The 23,065-nt window shown below is 41.2% G+C and overlaps 1 protein-coding gene across 4 annotated transcripts in view; it reads left to right on the forward strand.

Annotated features, from left to right (window-relative positions):
• DOCK11 (dedicator of cytokinesis 11) overlaps nt 1–23,065 on the forward strand; it is a 191,193-nt gene that overhangs the window by 112,304 nt on the left and 55,824 nt on the right. For 3 of the 4 annotated variants that reach the window (XM_032331697.1, XM_032331695.1, XM_032331694.1), the window contains 10 exons: nt 869–952; nt 1,809–1,920; nt 2,427–2,465; nt 4,157–4,335; nt 9,418–9,534; nt 11,155–11,230; nt 12,482–12,591; nt 14,530–14,641; nt 20,501–20,567; nt 22,048–22,095. In XM_032331697.1, the coding sequence (XP_032187588.1) occupies nt 869–952; nt 1,809–1,920; nt 2,427–2,465; nt 4,157–4,335; nt 9,418–9,534; nt 11,155–11,230; nt 12,482–12,591; nt 14,530–14,641; nt 20,501–20,567; nt 22,048–22,095 (944 nt within the window). The remainder of the gene's footprint in view (nt 1–868; nt 953–1,808; nt 1,921–2,426; nt 2,466–4,156; nt 4,336–9,417; nt 9,535–11,154; nt 11,231–12,481; nt 12,592–14,529; nt 14,642–20,500; nt 20,568–22,047; nt 22,096–23,065) is intronic. The other variant, XM_032331696.1, reaches the window with a different exon arrangement.

A 23,065-nucleotide genomic window follows, 5' to 3' on the forward strand; every position in this document is an offset into this window, starting at 1 on the left:
CTCAGGAAGCTGGGATTTCATCAGAACATTGAGTAATGGGTAGGATTCTGCTGAAGTAGTGCTGGAATTATTAGGTAGGCCTGGCCTGAGCGCAGACCCCGAGGTGGGAACACACCGCGCTTCCGGAGCGGATAATGAGCTGACGAGCTGTACTGGGTGGTGAAACGGGCGAAGTAGGTTGGGACAACATTGCGAGTGTCCTTGAATGCCAGGCTCAGGAGTTGGAGGTTATATTAAAGGCAATAAGGAAGTAATGAAAGCTCTGGAAGGAAGGTGACCTGATTAGGGCTTGGACTTAGAGATGAATCTGGAAGCAGGTGGATGGGGAGATGACAGGTGCATGCTGGTTCAAAGCCTTCCTGGACTTGTGAACTTGCCCAGGAATGAGAACTTTAACTAGGAGGAGACCAGCGGGCACCTCTGGACATCGGGAAAGGCTGTCACAGAGGAGGGCTGTATTAATGGGCCAAGACTTCATAGAACACAGGAGAGCCTTCTCTTTGGGTCTGAAATTTTGCCCTAGCCCAAACCCCACTTTTTATTAGTGAGCTGACCACCATACACTTCTCTTTGAGCTTTTAGAATTGACCAGAATGAGACAGAGTAGCTAAATAGATTACATGTATGCGTATGTATATGTGTTTGCATGTGTATATACATACATGTACATGTATGTTTATCCATCTATTTCATGTGAACATTGTATAGTTGGGACCCAATTCCAACAACACATCACTTGCCCTTTTCCTTCTTTAAGGTCACCTACCGTAAAACTCCGAAAGCCATTATTCTGTTATCTGTAAAAGCGAGAACGTCATGCCAGACTTCCAGAATTATGTCACTGTTCATTTTCTTTTGGTTTCTGTAGCGCTGTCTGACACTAATGGATAGAGGATTTGTTTTCAATCTGATAAATGACTACATATCTGGATTCAGCCCCAAAGATCCCAAGGTAAGTTAGAAGGACGACCCCGTAGCAGCCATCCGACATCAGAGTGAGACCAGGGGTAAGACTTGGTCCCTGGAGGATTTGGAGCTACTGTTTTTGCTTAGGTTCTCTGAGTACAGCTGTCGCTCAGAGCTGGGGATGTTGGGTAGTGTGGGGGGAGTCCCCGAGACCACCCATGTATTCAGTGGTGCGCTGGAAAGACCCACAGGACTCATTGTAGAGTTAGGGCAACCTTCGTCACCACTAAAGGTTCATGACAGGGGCACATACAGCAGGGATACACAGCTGGAACAGTGACAGAAAAGTACAGCGAGTGGAGTCACAGGGCAGTTTTCACACAGGGTTCCCGAGGGGCCGCCCTCCCTCCCGTGAAGGCCGCGCTGAGTACAGCCTTCCTCCAGCAGGGAAAATGCTGAACATGCAGCCTCACGCGTTCAACATGGCTTTTCAGGGACGCCCATTAGAGACCTGTGGTCTAGGTTGTTTCTTGGGGACTGGTCATAATCTGGAGATGGGTGGAAATTCCAGAGGCAGGAAAGGGAAAGAAAGCAAGGGTTCACAGTAAATCACGTTGTTTGTACAAACGGTCTGAGCAGGCTGGTAGAGGAGGCACAACCTTATCGTGTAGGGAGCGTTTCAAAATCCAATTTCCCAAACGCCAGCCAGCAACCAACCTCGCCAGCAGCCTTGCTTTACAAGGAGAGCCTGCTGGTGTTAACTCTTTCCTGTGCAGGTCACGTCTCAAGGTGTGCTTAAAACACCAAACACTTCCGTTTGGGAAATTAATGCCCTGTATTTAATTATTAAAATAGCAAATGCCGACAAAAAAGGGAATTCTGTGTCTTTTTTTTTTCTCTAGGTCCTGGCTGAATACAAGTTTGAATTTCTGCAAACAATTTGCAATCACGAACATTACATTCCTCTGAACTTGCCAATGGCATTCGCGAAACCTAAACTCCAGCGCGTTCAAGGTATGTGTTTGCATTATCCATCATTCGAAATGGTGTTTTTCTTTTTGGGGGGCTAGCACTAGCGTAGCGTACTGTTCTCTAGGTAAACCATGAATTGAAAGGTAACCTCAGAATCGTTAACTGTCCGAAGATACGCTCCCTAACGGTAGCCCACACTTGCTTCGTAGTGTCAGTGGTAGTAGTAACGGCATGGAGAAATCAGGTGTAATTACATCAGTGGCTGCTTAACCAGAGATGTCACATAGTAGTACAGTTACTTTCTGTGATAATGTTTGAACTCATATATGAGATCAAATTTAAAAAAGAAACATAGAAATGCATTTCCGCTGAAAGGAAGCTCAAGAAGCGTAAAAGCAGAGTGGAATTGTAATTTGTTGTATGTATTCAATGTATGATATGCCTTCAGTTAACTCCATTGCTAGTTTTATTGAATGCTTTGTTGTACAGCACTATTCTTATGTTACTATGTTTTTTATTTGTCCCTTTTCTTTTCATATATTAATTAGATTTTTTTTCATTTGCGGTGGACCGTTTGACTTCAGTAGGTAGGTTTAACTCGGTTCACTCTACAGTAGTTCACTGTCTTTAAGAACGATTTGATGAATGGCTAAGATGGACGGTGGGGGTGGGGGGAGGCTTTGTTTGCTTTTTGTATCGTCCCTGGCCACAGTGAGGTTTTAGGCTAACAGACTCAGAAAACCAAGGAGATGGTATATGAGGCGGTATTTTTTGTTTCCTTTTAAAATAAACTTACATGTTGATTGCTCAAAGAATCTGTTTGAAAACCAGTTCCTGCTTAAGGCAGCATGGGGCCCGGAGGCTGTATCTGTTCTTTAAGTGTGTGTCCTCTCTCCCAGGCTTGCCTCCCTTCTCTCTGACCCTGTCTAATGACTGCTTGGCCGCAGTTTTGAAGGTCTGGATGAAAGGACCTGATTGGATGTATTCAAATCAGCGAAGTCAAAACAAAACAAAACAAAACAAAACTTAACTGCCATTGCAGAATCTACCCAGATAGAGCCCCCTGGGTTAGTCACGAGTGGCCCCTGTGCATGGAAAGTGCTCAGCATTCCCAAAAGAGGATGACCCCAGGGCAAGAAGAAAATCAAATGCAAAATCAAATGCCTTGTGTCACCAGGGGGTAGCGGTCTTAATCACTGAATTTGAGCCAGTGAAAGTAAAGAAAAAGTACTTAGAAAACCAAACACCTCCGCTCAACCACTCCCATATTTGATTCTGAGCATGTAGAGCTCAGATGCTTCCCTGTTATTTATCGGTAGCCGGGAGGACATCAGAGAAAAGAAGGAGTCGACAGATATTCAGGATTTTTAGGATTAAATCTGACTACTTACAACATTTATTATGTCCTAACTGAATACGTAGCGTTATATGAACTGCTGAAGAGCGCCCTCCCCCCCCACCCCCGAAAAATAGAAAACGTATCCTTTAGCTTTACGGCTTAATTAAATTCAAGGGTAGAGGAGAGGAAATAAAGATTGTGAAATCTATGGTAGAAGTGACTAAACTTGGTCTCAATCCCTTGGGAGTAGTTCCAAGGCAGGTCCCAACCAGGATATTAGCAGCTGGGAAAAGGGACTGAGTTCTAAAAGGGAGTGAAACACATAGTTTGGAGGGCGATTTTCTGAAGTCAAAGATCTGTGTTTGCCTGCTGATGAATTGGAAGTGAGACAAAACTGTTTTTCTTACTGTTCCTGTACCCGTTGTATTTGGGCTAGTCTCCGACATCTACCAGAACAGTCCGTAGTTCACACCCTTAGAATGATTCAGTTGTCTTTGTCCTCCTTTTCTTACTCCACGAATGTAAACAGCTAAGTAATTCAAGTACTGTTGTACAGAATCAGTCAGTCCGTCACTGTAACAAAATCTCTTCAGATGAAAAGATATGTTAAGATATTGCCACATACAGCATTGTTTCATTCTGGGGTCAATCTGCAGACTCCTGAGAGTTTAAAAGAATCTAGGAGAAAAGAGATCTAGGGACTCTCTTACTGACCGAAATGATCATTAAGGCTATCAGACAGCCCTAACTGTGAGTGCGTTTCTGTTGTAAAAATGTTGCATGCTTGTTCTACATGACCAAAGAATTGTCCACATTCATTAAGAATAAAATTATAGCTCTTGCTAACATAACATATTACTAAATAATAAATGTTACTTTAATGATAAGGTCATTTTCGATTACTTTTATAAACGGGTTTTACATTTCATTGTACCGCAGATTCAAATCTTGAATACAGTTTATCAGATGAATATTGCAAGCATCACTTCTTGGTTGGTTTGCTTCTGAGGGAAACCTCCATTGCTCTTCAGGACAATTATGAGATCAGATACACGGCTATCTCTGTCATAAAGAATCTTTTGATAAAACATGCATTTGACACTAGATACCAACACAAGGTAAGGATGCCCGTCTAATCAGTGTCACATTAGTAAATTTCGGCTAAGATTTTACATTCAAGTGGACGTGTTCAGTAAGGCACATAATATGAGCATTGATGAACTTATTTTTACAAATAAGATTTGTTTCATGATCCAATGATTAGGTTTTCAAAATACTGTTCAGCTAACTGTTGAAGAAAAACAGTGCTTTCTCAAGTCGTGTGTAAAGAACAGCGTAACTGCCGTGGGAGTTGTTTCATAAGCTAATTAGGCTTTTTAAAAAATCGTATGTGGTTGTAGCCATATGGACTCTTTCAAAGATATTTCTTAATGTACGTCCTCATGTATATATTCCTAAATCAGTTACAGTATTGATTAAGTGATTAATAGTAAGACATGTTAACTGGGTCAAATACGAAATACTTAATATGAAGATTTCCTTCTTACTGAAAAAATGCGGGTGTGGCTATAAACCTTATGGACATTGCACATTGTCTGTGTGTGAACGCCATTGCTATGGCTGCTGCTTGCTGCCCTTTTAACATATATATTCAACTCCATTTACCATTAAACTCCATTGGGCTTAAAAAAGGAGATTGCAAACTCTGTGGATTTCAAATAACCTAACTTACATACCTAGAATCACAGGGCTCAAGGGGACATCATATTATTTCATAATTAATAACTTGTCCTTTGGTTTGTATATCCAGGTACAAATAAAAATTAGGATATCATTTAGTATTGTCATCACTTTGCAAAGCTGACTTGGAAATGGAACTTATTCTTTTTTTTTTTCTTTTGTAAGATTTTATTTATTTATTTGACACAGAGAGAGATCACAAGTAGTTAGAGAGGCAGGCAGAGAGAGAGAGATGGGGAAACAGGCTTCCTGCTGAGCAGAGAGCCCGATGCGAGGCTCGATCCCAGGATCCTGAGATCATGACCTGAGCAGAAGGCAGAGACTTAACCCACTGAGCCACCCAGGCTCCCCGGAGCTTATTCTTTATTCAATATTCCTGTTTGTCCTTGATAAACAGAAGACGTCTGCCAGCTACTTCCATTTATAGTTCTTTAATTCCAAAGGGTTTTCGTTACTTACAAATTTTGCTGGTTTTCTTCAGGCGATTCTCTCCTGAAGTACATTGAAACTCAGCATTAAGATGTTATTTGTTACTTACCACAATTTTAGCTTGGTTTCTGTCACAATATAACTGTAACAACATACTCCCATCACTCTGTTATGTGCTATTTTCTCTTTCTGTGTGAATGTCGATATTGACGTCACGCAAGGTAACCCGTATGAGATATCTGAATGAAAAGATATCTCACAGGTCAGCCATTCCACCCGGGCTCTGGCAAACCTTTAAAACTGCTGGTTACCACTGGGTTCTGGCGAACTGCTGCTTATGCCTAGAGGTGCAGGAAAGGATCTTAGGCAACGTGGAAGAAAAGGTCTCTAAGCCATGATTTCAAAGGACTCATGGGAAAACACAAAATGAACTTCCCCTCCCAGAAGCAGGAAGCTGTGTCATTTACCTCTGCCTCTTCAGATGAAAGTGCAGGAAACTGGGATTGCACTAGTGTCTTACCTAGAGGTGGATTTTTAAATATTTTCTATCACACGTTGTGGACATCATTTCCTTTTTAAAATTCCGAGATGTTATAGTATATATATGCGCACACACATATAACTTCTTTTATCTGTAAAAGTTCAGCACTGCGCCTACTTGAGTATTTGAGGTTTGGGAGTGTGGGAAAGATTGAAATTCCAAGCCAACTACCTCTTCAGTGACTTCTGAAGCCCTTTTCTCTTTTGTTCAAAAGCTTTAAACAGCTGTTATGTGGGTATGGGATTCTCTCTGCTAGAACTTTGCCTCATGGGCCTGCTTCACCAAAGCTTGAATTCCTTTCTCTGTTGGGTCCAAAGAATTCTCTGTCAAATATGTTCAAGTAAAGCATGTTCACCACAAATGGTGGCACCAAGGTAAGGGATAGAGATGGAAGCTTTAGGCTCGTGTAATTTTTGTGGGTTCCCTGAAGTGACCCCAGACAAATATACAGTCAAGGAAAAAAATGCTTCCTATGGAAATGCTGCTTTTGAGTTACTCTAGTCACAGCCCCCCCAACTATGTTGCTGTTCTTTGGCCCCTCCTCTAATGAAATGATTGGGATGTCACTTGTCCCTGTTATGTGCTGTTCGTAAACTGCTTTGGGAGATCTCCTAACTTGTTATCAGGACTGGGAGACCTCTTCTCTATCCAGAACCAAAATGTCCAGTGACTGAGGTGTGTATCTGTGCCTGTACCCGCTGCAAGTGATGTTAACCCCCGAAAGAACTGCAGTTTTGACTTGGGCTCTAGGCAGGGTTTTTTCCATTATCCCCCTCCCCCCGCTCCCCACCTCCCTTTTTAGTAATCCATGTACATAGTTAAAAAATGCCTCTCTCCCATTTCTTAACCCCATGTAAATTGTGCATGCAGAAGCATATATATATATATATATGTGTATATATATATATATGTTGTGTGTATATGTATAATGAGAATCATTATGTATTTTTTAATTAACAAGACATCCTGAAGATTAGAGCTACCACATTTTTAGAAATCTGCATATTATTCCATCATATGGATACACCCCGTTCCGATCGATTTATTTATTTATTTATTTATTTATTTATTTTTAAAGATTTTATTTATTTGACAGAGATCACAAGCAGGCAGAGAGGCAGGCAGAGAGAAAGAGAGGAGGAAGTAGGCTCCCCGCTGAGCAGAGAGCCCAATGCGGGGCTCGATCCCAGGACCTTGGGATCATGACCTGAGCCAAAGGCAGAGGCTTTAACCCACTGAGCCACCCAGGCGCCCCTATTTATTTATTTTTTAAGTAGGCTCCACACCCAGTGTGGGGCTTGAACTCACAACTCCAAGATCAAGAGTCACACTCTGAGCCAGTCAGGCGCCCCTGAACAATTCCTTATTTTAAACTCTCTTCTAGTAATAGATTCCTAGGTGGTTTTCGGACTTTTGTGCAGGCAAAGCTTAATATATTTTACACTGTATGTTTTCCTGTGTTCCTGTTCTGCTGAGAGAGTTGGAGTATCTTCTTGCCTAGTGATCACTGGAGAATGAAAGTAGACTCCCATCCAGAAGCTGTAGTATTAATAATAGCGGCTCAAATTGACTGAGGACTCACTACATGTCAGACGCTGTATTAAGTACCTCATCTGAATTAGTATCATTATTATTATCCCCATTTTACAAAAAAGAGATGTAAACTGTGGCTCAGTGATTTGATCACAGTCAAGGAACAGCAACAGGAGATTGGGAATTCATATATTTATAAAATCCAAGATCCGTGTTCTTAGCCACGAGGCCATAGTGGCTATCAAAGCCAAAGTGGGACACTGAAAAACTAGAGAACTGCCAAAAAAGGGTGACCATGATGGGGAAAAGCCTTGAAGCCAAAGCCATGTGAAGAATAAAGGAAGCCATGAGGGCTGTTTAGCCTTGCGGAGAATGAATTAAGCTGATTCCTGGTAACGATCTTTTAACTATTTGAAGAATTGTCCTGTAAAAATGAGGCGTGGCCTTGCTCTTGTAGTACCAGAGGCCAGAGCTATACCTAGCAGGTAGAACTTACAAGGAGTAAATCAGCTAAAGGACCCTTCTAACAGAAACCAGAGAAGGGCTAGAGTGTGAACATGAACCATTTGTCAGTTGCAGGGAAGGGCCCTTCCTGTCTTGGGCGGGAAGCTGGCGATCATTGGCTCTCAGACCTCTGTGCCCTTCAGCACAATCTGGGGCAGAGTCCCAGAAATAATGAACAATATGAAAAATTGTTCAGCCTAAATAACAAATGCGAATTCAGGCAACAAGGAGGTACTATTGATCTTCTGTATTCTGTAGGTTGACTATTAAGCCCTAGAGACCTTCTCTAAGTCTCCAGAAAAAACCTCCCAGAGTCATGAAATTTGAAGGGGCAACGTTTATGCCATTATATCCACTGGTTTTGCTGACTCAAGTGTATGTACGTGTCGGATGAGAAATGTCTAGAGCTGAGAGAAGCAATAAATACATTTTCAAATAAGAGATACCATGTTAAGACTGCTAGTAGCCAGGGGATAAATATATTTATTTACAAATTTATCTTCCAAGTCTTACAGTTGACTCAGGGGGCCAAGATCACATTATCTTAATTGCTTTGATCAAAATGACAAAAAAGGAGGCGACTGGGTGGCTCAGTCATTAAGCAGCTGCCTTTGGCTCAGGTCATGATCCCCGGGTCCTGGGATCGAACCCCGGGCTCCCTGCTCAGCGGGAAGCCTGCTTCTCCCTCTCCCATGCCCCGTGCCTGTTTTCCCCCTCTCTCTGTGTCAAATAAATAAATGAAATCTTTAAAACAACAACAATAACAAATGTTTCTTTAAGGAATAGAGTAGCTCACCATTTTTAAAAAAAGATTTATTTGAGAGCAAGCAAGAGAAGAGGGCGAGGGGCAGAGGGAGAGAGAGAATCCTGAAGCAGACTCCCTGCTGAGTTCAGGGCCCGATGGAAGTTTCTATCCCAGGACCCCTGGGATGCTGACCTGAGCTGAAACCAAGAGTTGGCCTCCCAGCCCACGGAGCCACCCCAGGCACTCCAGTAATTCACCATTTTTGAGGCTTCTCCCATTGATTCATTTATTCAGCTAATGTGTACTGAGTGTCTCCTATCTGCCCAGGCACTGGGGTTGAAGTGGTGAACAAGGTAGACACCATCCTTGTGCTTGTGAAATCTCAGCCCTCACTGGAGTTAAAGAATGGAACCGATATTATCAGCTTTATAGGTCAGCCACTATTTTTCAAAGAATGAGCTTTCACCTTTGACTTTATGTAGTCATTGAGGGATTGTGATTTGACTCTGTAGGGCGTAGATATCCAAATACCAAGAAGGTTCCGTGGTAATTAGTTTTGAGACTTGTAAGTATAAATAGCCTCATGGTTCACTAATTTGTTGTGGATATTAGCCCACTTTGAGTCTTGAAACTGATAGATGGGGGCTAGCTTTATTGGGGGTATAGACCTATTATATCCCTACTGAGCTTTGGATAATTATTTTTCAGAACCAGCAGGCCAAAATAGCACAATTGTACCTACCGTTTGTTGGACTGCTCTTGGAAAATATACAGCGGTTAGCGGGTCGAGATACCTTGTATTCTTGTGCAGCCTTGCCTAATTCTGTAAGTAGTAATGTATTTCCCCGGGCATTTTATCCCCTTTTATTGACTGCGTTTAGAATTGGGGTCATATGCTATATGGGCTCTATCTTAAGCATTGCTTTTCATTCCATGTTTAGAGTTAACACTTTTTTTTCCCCTACAGCAGTGCTTCTGAGCCACCCAGGTGCCCCTGCTTCTCATACTTTAATGTGCATACGAATCACCAGGGGATTTAGTTAAAACACAGACTCTAACTCAGTAGGCCTGTGGTGGAGTTTGAGACTGTGCTTTTCTAACACACTTTTGCCCGCTTCTGGTCCAAGGACCACACTCTGAGTAACAAGGTCCAAGAGAATACCAGGAATCCTTTGCACCCAGTGTTTTAAGATTTATCATTATTTGCCTTCCGATATTCAACTTGGAAATGGAATCAAGGATTTTTCACTTCCGCAGTGCAAGGCACCAGGGGTTAAACTATTCCTTTGCTTCTCCTTTCCTGGGACAGCCTTCTTTTAGTTCTTCAGAGTTGCTTTCCGCTCGGCACAGTTAGTCTGTGCTTTGTTCTCCCTTTAGAATCTTAGTGTTTAAAGGAGCCTCAGATGGTGACCAGTCCCCCATTGGGCAAAATAACATTTGCCTTTGTAGTAATTAAAACTTTCCTTCTCACATTAGACCTATAAGGTTTTCTTACCTGCTTGTCCTAGTTTGGCCTTCTTAGAGAGACATGGAACACATCTGTTCCCACCTGCACATGACACCCCTTGCACAAGTGCTTTCTAAATTTTTCTCCAGACCAGATACTTACCTCTACTTCATCTTTTGTCATTCCCAAACCCTTTGACAGCCTTGGTTACGCTCTTCTGGATATGCTCCATTTTACCAGTCAGCCTATTAAAATGTGGTGCACAGAACTGTACCCTTTCTAGTCTGCCCAGAGGGACTGTGAAGTCCTGCCCTGCCCCCACTCCATGTTCTGAATGGCCAAAGATGGCTTTCCCACTTTGAGTTACCGTGTCATGTTATTGGGTGGCGGGATAGACTGTGTCCTTTACAGCTTCCTTTGGCAATTAGCCCTATCAAATGCCCTAGTCGATTTGTCTGGCCTGCCTTGGGTTCCTGAGAAAGCTGCTGTTAAGCCTTCCTGATGGCTTTATTGCCTATAGCTCCCAGTTACGTACCTCAGCTAAATGTGGGGGCTTCCTTATCTACCTGGGTTTTAGGCTGGTCTTTCTTCCCAAACACAGTTACTCCTGCTTATGCTCACTCCAAAATATTCGACAGTGATCTTTGAAAGTATTTGACTTATCTCTTCTTTCTTCTGGAGCTCAAATTCGTCTAGGGCTTCTGGTCACACCTCTCCTTCAAGCACTGCACCTAGTTCCCAGGGGGATTATTGGGTGGTAGTTGCTGCTTCCGCCAGCCATCTCGGGTTCTATTACTTGGTCAGAGGTCTTGCTTGCAAAGTATCCTAGTGCCCCATCTTTAAAGAGATGTCACTGAAATACCAACAGTGATACCTGATCTGGACTTTCACAGTGAGCTTTGTTTAAAGTTAGGAGACCCTCCCATTCTGTTCATTCCAATGTCTCATGCTCATGTACACATTTGTTGAAATGACAGCTGTGTCACCTTGTGTTACAGGCATCCCGGGATGAGTTTGCCTGTGGCTTCACTTCACCTACAAGTAGAGGGAGTCTGAGCAGTGACAAAGACACTGGTAATTAAGTCCTTTAAAGAGTATACGCTGCATGGCTGTGTAGAAATGCACCCTGTACTTCTCTGTACTTTTTTCTTTGTACTTTTGAAATACTTCATAATAACTATATGTAGCATGAGCTCTTCTAAAGTTTAATTAAATCTGAGTCACACTTGCAGCCCTCCCCCCCCTTTTTTTTGCTTAAGTTTCCTTATCTAAGCTTGTTTAAAATGTAGCTTTGGTATACTGACAAAATAGAGGATAATGAGAAGAACACTGGTTTCTGATCCGATCTCTCCAGTCTTAAGACAAGACGCTTCCCCTTTTTTGGGCCTAAGTTTCCTTACCTATAGAACTCTCTCTTGAATTGTGTGGCCTTGGTTTATTACTTCCAGCCTCTTGTTGTTTCATAAGTAATAAAGTATTTCAAGTGGTTAAAAAAAAAGTCACGCTTTGTTAGGCTTCTTATGGTGTTTTGATACAAAATAGAAACTCCATGTTTTCTTTTCTTTTTTTCTTTTCTTTTTAAAGATTTTATTTATTTATTTGACAGAGAGAGAGAGAGAGATCACAAGGAGGTAGAGAGGCAGGCAGGGGTGGGGGGGAATCAGGTTCCCCGCTAGCAGAGAGCCCAGTATGGGGCTTGATCCCAGGACCCTGAGATCATGACCTGAGCCGAAGGCAGAGGCTTAACCCACTGAGCCACCTGGGTGCCCCGAAACTTCATGTTTTTTTTTAAATTTTTTTGAAGACTTTATTTATTTGCTTGAGAGAGAGAGAGAATGAGAGAGAGAGAGAGCATGAGAGGGGAGAGAGGGTCAGAGGGAGAAGCAGACTCCCTGCCGAGCAGGGATCCTGATGTGGGACTTGATCCCGGGACTGATCATGGCCTGAGCCGAAGGCAGTTGCTCAACCAATGGAGCCACCCAGGCGCCCCCCCAAAAGTTCATGTTTTAGATGACTAAGATCTATTTCCTAAAATCTGTCTCTAAATTAACCCAGTACTTATTTTTTTAAGATTTTATTTATTTATTTGACGCGATCACAAGTAGTAGGCAGAGAGGCAGAGAGAGAGAGGAGGAAGCAAGCTCCCCGCTGAGCAGACAGCCCAATGTGGGGCTCAGTCCCAGGACCCTGGGAGCATGACCTGAGCTGAAGGCATAGGCTTTAACCCACTGGGTCACCCAGGCGCCCCAACCTAGTATTTATTTTTTAAAAAAATTTTTTTGACCATTCTTCCTGTTGTTAATGGGGACTTGGCTTTTTTTCCAGCTTATGGGTCTTTTCCAAATGGACATGGAATCAAGAGGGAAGATTCAAGAGGTTCCCTCCTCCCAGAAGGAGCAACAGGATTTCCAGATCAGAGCGGGACTGTTGAAAATGTAAGAACCAAAGTATGTGGGGTAACCCTGGGGATATGTTAGGCTACAGTTGGCTGTCTTTTTATATAAGTAAAAGTCTCTCTACTAGAAAGCATCCCATAATTCTTGGATGTTGCATTGGTTCCTTCCTCTAATGGCAGCTGCTACTTGAATATTTAAAACTGTTTATGGAGGATAAGGCATTCATCCTTAAGAGTTCTAACTTTGAATACGTCCTTTAATCTTCGTATAGTGTAACCTGTTCTAGAGAGGGAAGGTTCAAGTATAAAATATCTAATGCACCTTGTCATATAAATCCCTTCTTGGCAGGGTTAATTCAGTCTTCTGTTCTTTTGTGATAGAGTAAATAACCTGGGAGAAAAAAAGTTAGGCCTCCAAATTGATGATCTCGGTGTCACATCATTACTTAATCAGAACATATTCTCTAACATTAAAGTTTGAGTATGTCTGCCTTGAGACAGAGAAACCTCATTTTATTTTATTTTATTTTGTGACAAAGATAGGGCAAGTGGTGGGTGTGGGGGAACAGCAGAGGGAGAGGGAGAGGGAGAGAAACACCCTTTAAGTCCAATGCGGGGCTCAATCTCACCACCCTGAGATCATGACCTGAGCTGAAGGCAGATGCTTAACCATCTGAGCCACGCAGGTGCCCCCAAGAAATTTCATTTTGACCAATAGAGCCATGTAATGCTGCTGTGTAAGATCACAGACTCATATAAAATTAGGGTTAGAAGGGTGCATAAAAATAATAAATTCCAACTCAGTTTACAAATGAAAACTGAGGTTGTGACTTAGGACAACCACACAGCTATGGCAGGCCAGACCTGAACCTGGATTTTCTGATTCTAGCAATATTTCTCTTATATCCTGGCATTCTTAGTGTGCTTCAGAATCACCTGGGGGGTTAATAAAAACAGATGGCTGGGCCTCACCTCCAGAGTTTCTAATTCAGTCTGGGATGGGGCCTGCTAATTTGTGTCTCTAAGTTCCCAGATGATGCTGATGCTGCTAATTGGGAAACACCCCTTGAGAACCACTGGAATATACTTCCTTGAGCCTTGGGGTAAATAGTAAATCATTCACAAAGGTACCTATTTTACGGCTTTTAGAATTCTGTCAATAGACATTATCATAGGTAAGGCAGATAAAAGACAAAGAAGCTAAATGACTTAATAATCACACAGCTAGCAAACATTCAGAACCTAGGTGTTGTGCTCTAAGTGAAAGTTCGTTCTTAGTAAATCCTAGTTTAGTAAATGCCTATTTCCAGCTCAGTTTAGCTCAACTGTGAAAGAACTGGTTTTTAATAAGGTAAATTCTTTAGGTTATTAACATTCTATTCATATAAGTCCCCAAATAAGTCAGATCTTGTTATGCTTAACAACTGAGATTTTAACAAAAATCATTAAAAGGAACATCACTAGTTTGTAGAAGCTGTGGTTTTAAAGTATTACTGGATTCTTCTTCATGTAATTATCTTGTCATATGAGCCCTCCTTAAAAATACAGATTTCCTGACCTATGATTTGTAGGTTGGATTTTAATTTATAAACTCTGAAAGATTTAAATGAAAAGAGCTTAAAATGTTTCTGTGCTTCCATATACCTCAGTTAAGTTCCTCCTGCATGTAAAAGCTATTTTTCCTGGAATAGCCACATACGGTAATTTGAATTTTTTACTGCTACTTAAACACAGAACTCACGGGAATGAAACAGTGTTCATGGCTGTTATCTTGATGAAGACCCCCAGGTAATTTCTAGTGATACTACTCTGTGCAGTAGCAACAAAGAAAGATTCAGCTCATTTACCTTCCAAGTGTGATAGAAAATTGGATTTGGGCTTAGAATTAGCAGGACCAATGATACAAATAGTTATTGAGTTAAAGGCTATGGGAATCTCTAGTACCAATATTGTTTGACAATAGCCCTTTGTATTACAGACCCGACAGGGTTCTACCAGGAGCAGTGTATCCCAATATAACCGACTGGACCAGTATGAAATCAGAAGCCTCTTAATGTGCTACCTGTATATAGTGAAAATGATTTCCGAAGGTGAGTTACCAGCATATTAAGCATGGTCTCTACTAGACATCCCCCTTCACAGGTTCATGCAACAATATTTGATCGTCCCCTGTACGTAAAACACGAGCACATTAGAAACAGATCGTTGCAGACTCTGACCTTAAAACGTTCCTCTGTTTCTAACTTAAAATGGGTTTATTGGGGTCATCTGGGTTTGATTCTTCACACTATTGTTTTTTTAATTTAAAAATTGATTTCTAAAATGAAACTGTAGTTTCAAAAGTGCTAAACATATTTTTTTCCATGCAGAGCTTGTATCGCATTAAATGACCAAAGTAAACAGAAGGAAATAATAACCAGGAGTCACATTTAATACTTAAGCTTTTATTTGACCCAGGATTTGGAAAACCAAAAGCAAACAAAAAGACAGGAAGTGTTCTCGGAGGGTCGGGAATGCTGCTGTTATCTTCATGGTGCCTGCCTGTGGCATTGTGTGGTGTTACGCTGTTTTTCAGGCTTCATTTTTCCCCCTTTGGTGTACAGTTGTATTATTTATTAGTTTTAACAATTCTTTATATGATAGACTAACCAAAGGGTTTTCATAAACTGCAAGTCCTCTGGAAGTAAAATTAGGTTATCTTATTCCCAAATATCACATTCACTTACACAACTCCCTCCTTTTTCTTCCTTTTCTCAATATTTTTACTAAAAAAAAAAAAATGTATGCAGGAATGAAGAACATGAAAGCACCCGGGTTCTCATTATCATAATTATATTTTACTTACTTGCTTTATTTTTAAACATTTCTATATTTAAATATTTTAAACATTTTTATATTCAAGTATTTTTAAATATTTCTATGTTAAATATTTTAAAATATTACTCTAAATCTTTTTTTAAATAATAATGCAGGATATAAAAACATAAAATAATTTGGTAGTTAACCATCAAAGACCTTCAGAAAAGCTAGATATGAATAATAAATCTTAGAGTTTATTAATAAAAGTCAAAAAACAACTATAATCTTAAAGTTCTAAGACTATATAATTTAATGTAAAAGTCAAAGATTATATTGAGACTATATGATGTACCTCCCTGTTTTGGGAAAGAAATAAAGGGAGATCATTTTTAACCCCAGTGGTATTTCAGTCTGAGAGATAATGGATCAGTTAACAACTACAGCCACAGCTCACTGTTTTTGTCTTCCTGCAAGATGGAGACGTGAGCAACAAGGTGGAAAGTGACTGCTAATGTATATGGGGTTTCCTTTTAGGGTGATGAAAATATTCTAAAATATTTAGATATTCTAAATATCTAATATTCTAAAACTGGGGTGGTGGTTTTACAATTCTTTAAAAATACTATAAACTGCTGTATTGTGCACTATTTAAATGGGGTTTATGGCCCATGAATTCTCTCAATAAATTTGTTTTTTTTTTTAAAAGGCCTAAGTGACACATGAGAAAAAACAAACAAACAAAAATAAGAAAAAAAAAGTAGTTGAATACCACCACTGCCCAGGGAAAGTGAGTTGGGGGCAGGGGGAGGAAAAATGGAGGGGGCAGGGAAAGGAGTTGGGGAGATGCACTGCTGACTACTTTCTCCTTATCTCCACTCCAGCAGAGTGCATGTGCACACACATGCACACATGCGTGCACCTGCACACACACACGCCCACTCTCACGCCATATACTGTAATCACCAGGGTTAAGCCTCTGGCAGCTTGTTTAATGTGATGGATAAGACCATAACTGCTTTGTTTCTTGAGAACTTCATAGTTCTGCTCCTCTTGTAAATGTTGACCTTGCTTGCTGAATTTTTGCTTAGATTTTTCTCTCTTCTGCTCTTGCTTTTTGATTCTTAAAAGCACATTTTTATAACTAGTATACAGTCCATGTCACATCTCCTCTTTATCTTTTGTATGTGTAAAGTCATATTCATTTTATTCTGAAAAATTCTGCTTCTGGATCTTTCTCAGTGGATGTATTCTAGTTACTTTGTCTTGTCTGGTAAATATTTTAGTTACTCTGTATGCATTTAAATGTTGAACCCTTAGAAGTCCATACTCTTCAGGTCCTTTCTTGGCTTTATTGGTTCATAAACAGTAGCAACTTAGTTTCAACAAAAAGATGACAGACCTCTACACTTATAATGTGGAAGTGGAGGAATTCCACAGAATGAATTTCCTTTTCTATTTGTGGCTACATTTTATTAATTGGCAATAAGTCACTGTTTCAAAGTCTTAGTCATTTGCCAAACTTTTTTTTTCTTATTGTCTTATTATTTCTGGAGAAATGGAATCAGAGTCAGGGATAATCAGTTACACAGTCTGAATTGACAGGAAGACTGTCCTCTTGTAAAAGAAGAGCATTTTCCTTGAGAGGATGAGGCAAAGCTACTTTCCCTCTTTTTCTGTCTGTGTCCTGGCTTTTCTCTTTATTGCAGACCCTGAGATGAAACTTTGGGTATCACCGAGAGGCTTATTGGCATCATGCTCCTTATCTGTAGACTCATTAACATTCTTCTTCCCAGTGGATTGTTCAGTGAAAGGTATCGGGTAGCTGCAATCTCTTACGGAAAACCCAATGTTGTACTGAGTTATACCACTCTTCGATTTTTTTTTCCCACTAGATCTTACAGTATAGTCAAAAGGAAATACATTTAAAGAGGGCTTTTCCTTACTCTGTGTAAAAGGGGGAAATGAACTTCCTTTATAATCAGGCATATTTTCCTCTGAAGTTTCAGATACGACTTGAGTAGTGGGGTTGCCTGTGGTAGAAATACTGGAAAGGCTCCAAGAGAAGTCAATCTGAGTTTCACACTTCTGTGTGGTGGTCCTTTGGGTGGAGGTCCTCTGGGTGAAGATCTGTTTCCTTTTCGGCTGGCCAAGCTGGTCTTCGTGGTTTGAAACATCTTGAAATCCTTGCCCCTTTTGAGGATCAACTATCGATGTTAAAGGAAACCCTGCAGGTGACTTCTGATTGGTACTGCTCTCTGTGCCAGGCTTACTGCTATTAGGATAAGGCTGCTCAGGAGAGGTCTCCCGGTCCTCGAAGAGGTCCTGACTATAAAATGGAATCGAAAACTTTGGACTTCGTGGTCGTTCCTTTCGTCCAGTTTTCATCTCTTCAGTATTTGATTGCTTTATCAATCTGACAGGCAGATACACATGAGTTCCTGGGGAGGGCTCCCTGACCGAGAAAACTGGCACAGACCTTTGAGTACAGGGAATGAATACCTCATCATCGCTACTAGAAAAAGAAGGGGGCAAATGCTGCAGATTCCGTTTTAGTTCTGCAGAAAGCTTCTGATTTTCTTCCCTTAACCTATTCCTTTCTTCAGTAAGCTGAGCAATAAAGTGAAGATTTTGTTGTTGGATATCGTAAAATTCCTGCTGTAGTGTGTTCCTGTAGCTTTCATTCAGCGAACAGCGTTCACATGTTTTTGCATTTAACTGATCTCGCAAGTTCTGAATGGTGCTACTGAGGACTTTCTGTTGCGCGGTCAGCTCTTTAATTTTGGCTGTGGAGCCCGTCCACCTTCCATCGGCCAGTCGCTCTTTCCTCAAACTGGCTAATTTTGCCTGTAAACGGCGTAGCTCTTTGTCGTGGAGCTCTTTTAGCATTAGCCAGGTTTTTTTAAAATCATCAGATGATACATCACATACACTAAACTGTAATTTTTCTCTTCCTGAGGGTTTCTTACCACCTCCCCTCTCTCCTCCACCCATGTTCCCAGCCTGCATCATGTCTCGCCGATTTGGGGTTTGGAAACGGTGGAGACAGGCCAGCGGCTTGACAGCGCTACCGCCGTTGCCGAGAAAATGGCGGAGGAGCTGCTGACTAACACTAAGCCGCGGCTGGGATGAGGCCTTTTCCCCTTTTACAGACCTGCGAAGCTGTCTCTGGGCACGAGGCTGGCACCGGGGTGGTTCAGGGATGGGCAGAAAGTTCCGGAGTTTTTGGGTGGGAAGAAGGCACCGGCCTTTTGGTGGGAAGAGCCGTTGCGTGGGAGAGAGAGGATGGCGCCCTCACGCTGCTCTCCGACAGGAGGCCGAGAGGCCGGAAACCCAGTGGCTTCTGGGGGATCTGGGCTTCTCCGAGCAGCACGGCAATCAAAAGGCAGGAGTGGGGGAGACCGGAAGTCCCTGCCCGCCTTTTTTTTTTTTTTAAACAAACTAACGATGCCATTTTTAGCATTTTTATTCTTGAGGGTCAGTGTTTTGGAAAGTATCAACACCCGTGGCTTTTAGAAACAGTTGGAAGTAAAGTCAAAATCCCTGCATTCCTCCCTGTCTCCCCCTCTCCGCCTAGCCAACATTGCCTAGTCTTCCATCCTTATCTTGCCCAGGTTGTAGCTGGGTTGGCAGTTTTGTCGTTTACCACTCTTGCGATGCCTATGACATTTTTACATTTAAGAGCTATGAGCGCCAAGAGCTATATCTGAGTAGCATAAAAAGGGAACGGAGGGGGCACCTGTCTGACTCAGGGGGTAGAGCATGCAACAGGATCTCGCAATTGAGTTCTAGCGCACTTTGGGCGTAGAGAGTACTTAAAAATAAAAATCTTTTAAAAAGTAAATGAAAAATGAATGGAGAGTTAAATGGCAGCAGTATTTTTTCTTTTTAATCTCGGTAAATCACTGTGTTGGAGTAAAGAAGCGGGTCAAAAGAGAAGTATACATGATAGATTTAAGGGACTTTTATATCTGGGATAGTTAGATACATGCGCCTGGACATACGGTTAGAAGATAAGCAGGCATGTTTGTAAGAGTGTATTTGAGCAAAAATTGATTAGAGTCAGGTAGCATCCAATCTAGCAGACTGAAAGTAGTCTTGAGGTGCTGTACAAAATGAAAGACTTCTAGAGGTAGAAGGGAGCTGGAGTAAGGAAGTTTATGCAGGGAAAGTTATGCAGGGAAAGTGGGTTTGTTATTGCAAAGTCACTTTTGTCTAGGGGATGCCAGGGCTCTGTCAGGCAGATTACCTTAGTAGTGCCCATCAGATGATTCCTAATTGACTGGTTTACAATTCCATTCCTGGGCGAGTGGGAACTGTAATTGTCTAGGTTTGGTGGTGGGAGGCTTAGCATAAGCAACTCCATTTTCATTCAGCCTGTTGTTTTGTTTTTAACTGTGTGTGTGTGTGTGTGTGTGTGTGTGTGTGTGTATCTATTTGCATAATATCAAGACTTCAGAGTTTATGGGGTGCCTGGGTGGCTCAGTGGGTTAAAGCCTCTGCTTTCAGCACAAGTCATGATCCCAGGGTCCTGGATCGAGCCCTGCATCAGGCTCTCTGCTCAACGGGGAGCCTGCTTCCTCCTCTCCCTCTGCCTGCTTCTCTGCCTACTTGTGATTTCCGTCTGTCAAATAAATAAATAAAATCTTTAAAAAAAAAAAGACTTCAGAGTTTATAATACAAAGGCAAAGGGTAAAAAAAAATCTCTTCTTCTCAAGTTTAAAGTTCTCAAACTTTTTGGTTCACAGAGCCCTTAGAGTAGCAGGCAAAGGTGCTTGACCCTCCTTTCGGAAAAATACTCCTAAGCACGCGGCATTATGCAAAATTTCAGGAAGTTCATTGAAAACACCCCAGTCCTTTTCCCTTCCTCTGTCTTCAGGGATGATATGAAGATTAGTATCAGCCATCCAAAAGAATATTTACAAACTAAATAAAAATAATCATTAAATAATTACAGATAAAGTGATATATCTGGAATTAATTCACACAAATACAATGTGTGCCTTGAACAATGAGCTGGGAGAGGAGGACATCGATGAAAGAACCGGCTGGGAACTGACGGTTGTTGAAGCTTGGTTATTGATACTTTGGGGGCACTGTGCTATTTACTGTGCTTATTTCAAGATCTGCCACTTTGTTTATTCCATTTTCAGATACTCTCTTAACTTACTGGAATAAAGTCTCTCCTCAGGAGCTCATAAACATTCTCATCCTTCTTGAGTAAGTTATACTAATTTATTTTCATCAATTTTCTCCTTGTTTGGGGGTTAAAATATTACCTGTTTTTCCCCCAACAGCTTATTTACTGATAACATAGGAAATAGTCAACTGTTTTGGTAGCATCAAGGCCAGCACACAGGTTCTTCATACAGATGGGACAAAACATGGAGATGGAATACTTATGATAGCAGCAAAATTAGCTAATAATAGACAATCGTTCATCCCAGCAGCAGTCTTTCTGTGATCTAGAAAACTAGAAGTGGCATCAGCTGTCCAAAAGCATTCATTTGGAGCCGATGCTGGCTTAATGGAGCAGCTTCAATGACTGGAATTTAGAATTTGTACTCCTCTGTAGGGCTGAGTAATTCTACCAGCATCAGAAATGTGCATATATATTTTTTCACATGTATATATGTATATATATATGTATTCTTCTCCATTCCAAGGCAGTTGGGGAAAAATCGAGTGTTGTTTGGGAAGTTGGGAAGGTGGAGTTGGGAAGTTGTCCTAGATTGTTTGCTGAGCTATCTGCATATCCTTATGGAAAGCTAATAGAAAAATTAAAATGAAATCTGAGGAATTTTTAGATAAATAACACCCAGGGGCTCCTGGCAGGCTCAGTCGGTAGAGCATGCAACTCTTGATCTCAGGGACATGAGTTCAAGACCCATGTTAGGTGCAGAGCTTGCTTTAAAAATAAATAAAGAGCATGCATAAATATGATGTTTTTGTGTGCATGTCTTTCAAAACAAAAAGAGGATACTCGGTGCACATATAAAGTCTTCAAAGTTTTGCAGGAAACATCGGCAAACAAAACGGAGGTTGCAATTTTTTTAAAAACTATATCAAAATGTTTACTAATGAAAATATATGATGTTGGGGGTTTGCTTCAAAAAAAAATATAGGAGGTAGGGAGAGTGGAGGGTGAGCAGGACACCTGTTCAGAGTAGAGAATGAACAAGAATGGCCCTGTGCCGATTACCGTTGAAGCAGGTGGGTGCTGAGTACATGGGAATTTAGTATGCTCTCCTCCCAACTTCTGGATGTGTTTGAGATTTTTGAATAATAGAAGGTGTATTTAATGCCATTTTAAAAATATAGCAATTGCTCTAATTTTTAGGGCTTAAGAAACTTTTTCTTTAGGTATTAATGGCTAAAACTAGAGATCTTTGCTATGAAACATTATAGAGCACGACATAGAATCATCATTTGCATTGACAAACTTTTTAAATGTCGTTAGAATTGTAGGTGAAGAAATATGGAGCGTTTTGTTGCTAATGTAGTTGTAGCAAATAAATCTAGAAAGATATAATACGGCAAACCCACAAGTAGTTATATGTATGTATCTGTATACCAAAACATATTGTTGTAATATGGTTTAAATGGGCCATTCTTTGGAACACATGAGTTTTTGAATATTGCTCGTTAAAATGCAAAGCGTGGCAATATCTCGCTAATGTGCTGTTGTTTTTCTTCCTAGAGTGTGTTTGTTCCACTTCAGATACATGGGGAAAAGAAACATAGCCAGGTAATTCCCACTACAATTTCCACTTTTTTTTTTCCTTCTCTTCCAACAGATGGCAGTCTTGATCGTGCCCTGTAAAAACCTAGATTCTTCATTTTGCGAGTTACCTGGGCTTCATTTAACATGTCTCAGCTCAAACTGTAAATTAAACTAGTGTGAATGGATGTATTTTTAAGTTTTCCAAAGGGTAGCAGTTAGCCTGCTACGCGGAGTTTCTGTTCTAATCCAAGAACAGACACTTGTCTTTTCTGAAAGAGGTGAGAAAAGGCTTAGATCCCGGGGAAGGCAGCAAATCATAAAGTGGGAACAACTGTAAGGTCTGTACTTTTACCAACAACCTGTCAATATTGACTTCAGTTGCTAAGGTAAATAGAAGTCCGCAACAGCAGCTGGGACATGCATTCTCTGTGAGCTATTCTCTTCTTTTTGCCGCCTAAGTCTTGATGAAGTAAATACTTTAGGACACGTTTGAGGGACCCTAAGAAAAAGATCACTTATTTCAATGAGATCTATTTTTAGAGAGTAGAGTTAAGGAGCTCAGATAGAGTCCTTTTAATAAAAGTGAAATTCCATGGCACTTCCAAGAACTAAACAGACACTTTGGATGGAGTTCATGGCTGAGTGTCAGGAACATCCTAATAATGGGTAATTCCGGTGACGATTTCCACTCTCTTTCCCTGTGGCTTGGAGCCAGCTTGGTAACTACCACTGTGAGCCTTCACCTCTGTGATTCTGCTGGCTCTCCCACTCTGTTTACTAGAGGATAGACAAACTCTTTTTTTTTCCTGGGTTCCCATATGACCCAGCTGTAATTTTTTTTTTAAAGATTTTATTTATTAATTTGACAGAGAGAAATTACAAGTAGATGGAGAGGCAGGCAGAGAGAGAGAGATAGGGAAGCAGGCTCCCTGCTGAGCAGAGAGCCCGACGCGGGACTCGATCCCAGGACCCTGAGATCATGACCTGAGCCGAA

Source organism: Mustela erminea, chromosome X (assembly GCF_009829155.1).
Source record: "Mustela erminea isolate mMusErm1 chromosome X, mMusErm1.Pri, whole genome shotgun sequence".
NCBI classification, from domain to species: domain Eukaryota; kingdom Metazoa; phylum Chordata; class Mammalia; order Carnivora; family Mustelidae; genus Mustela; species Mustela erminea.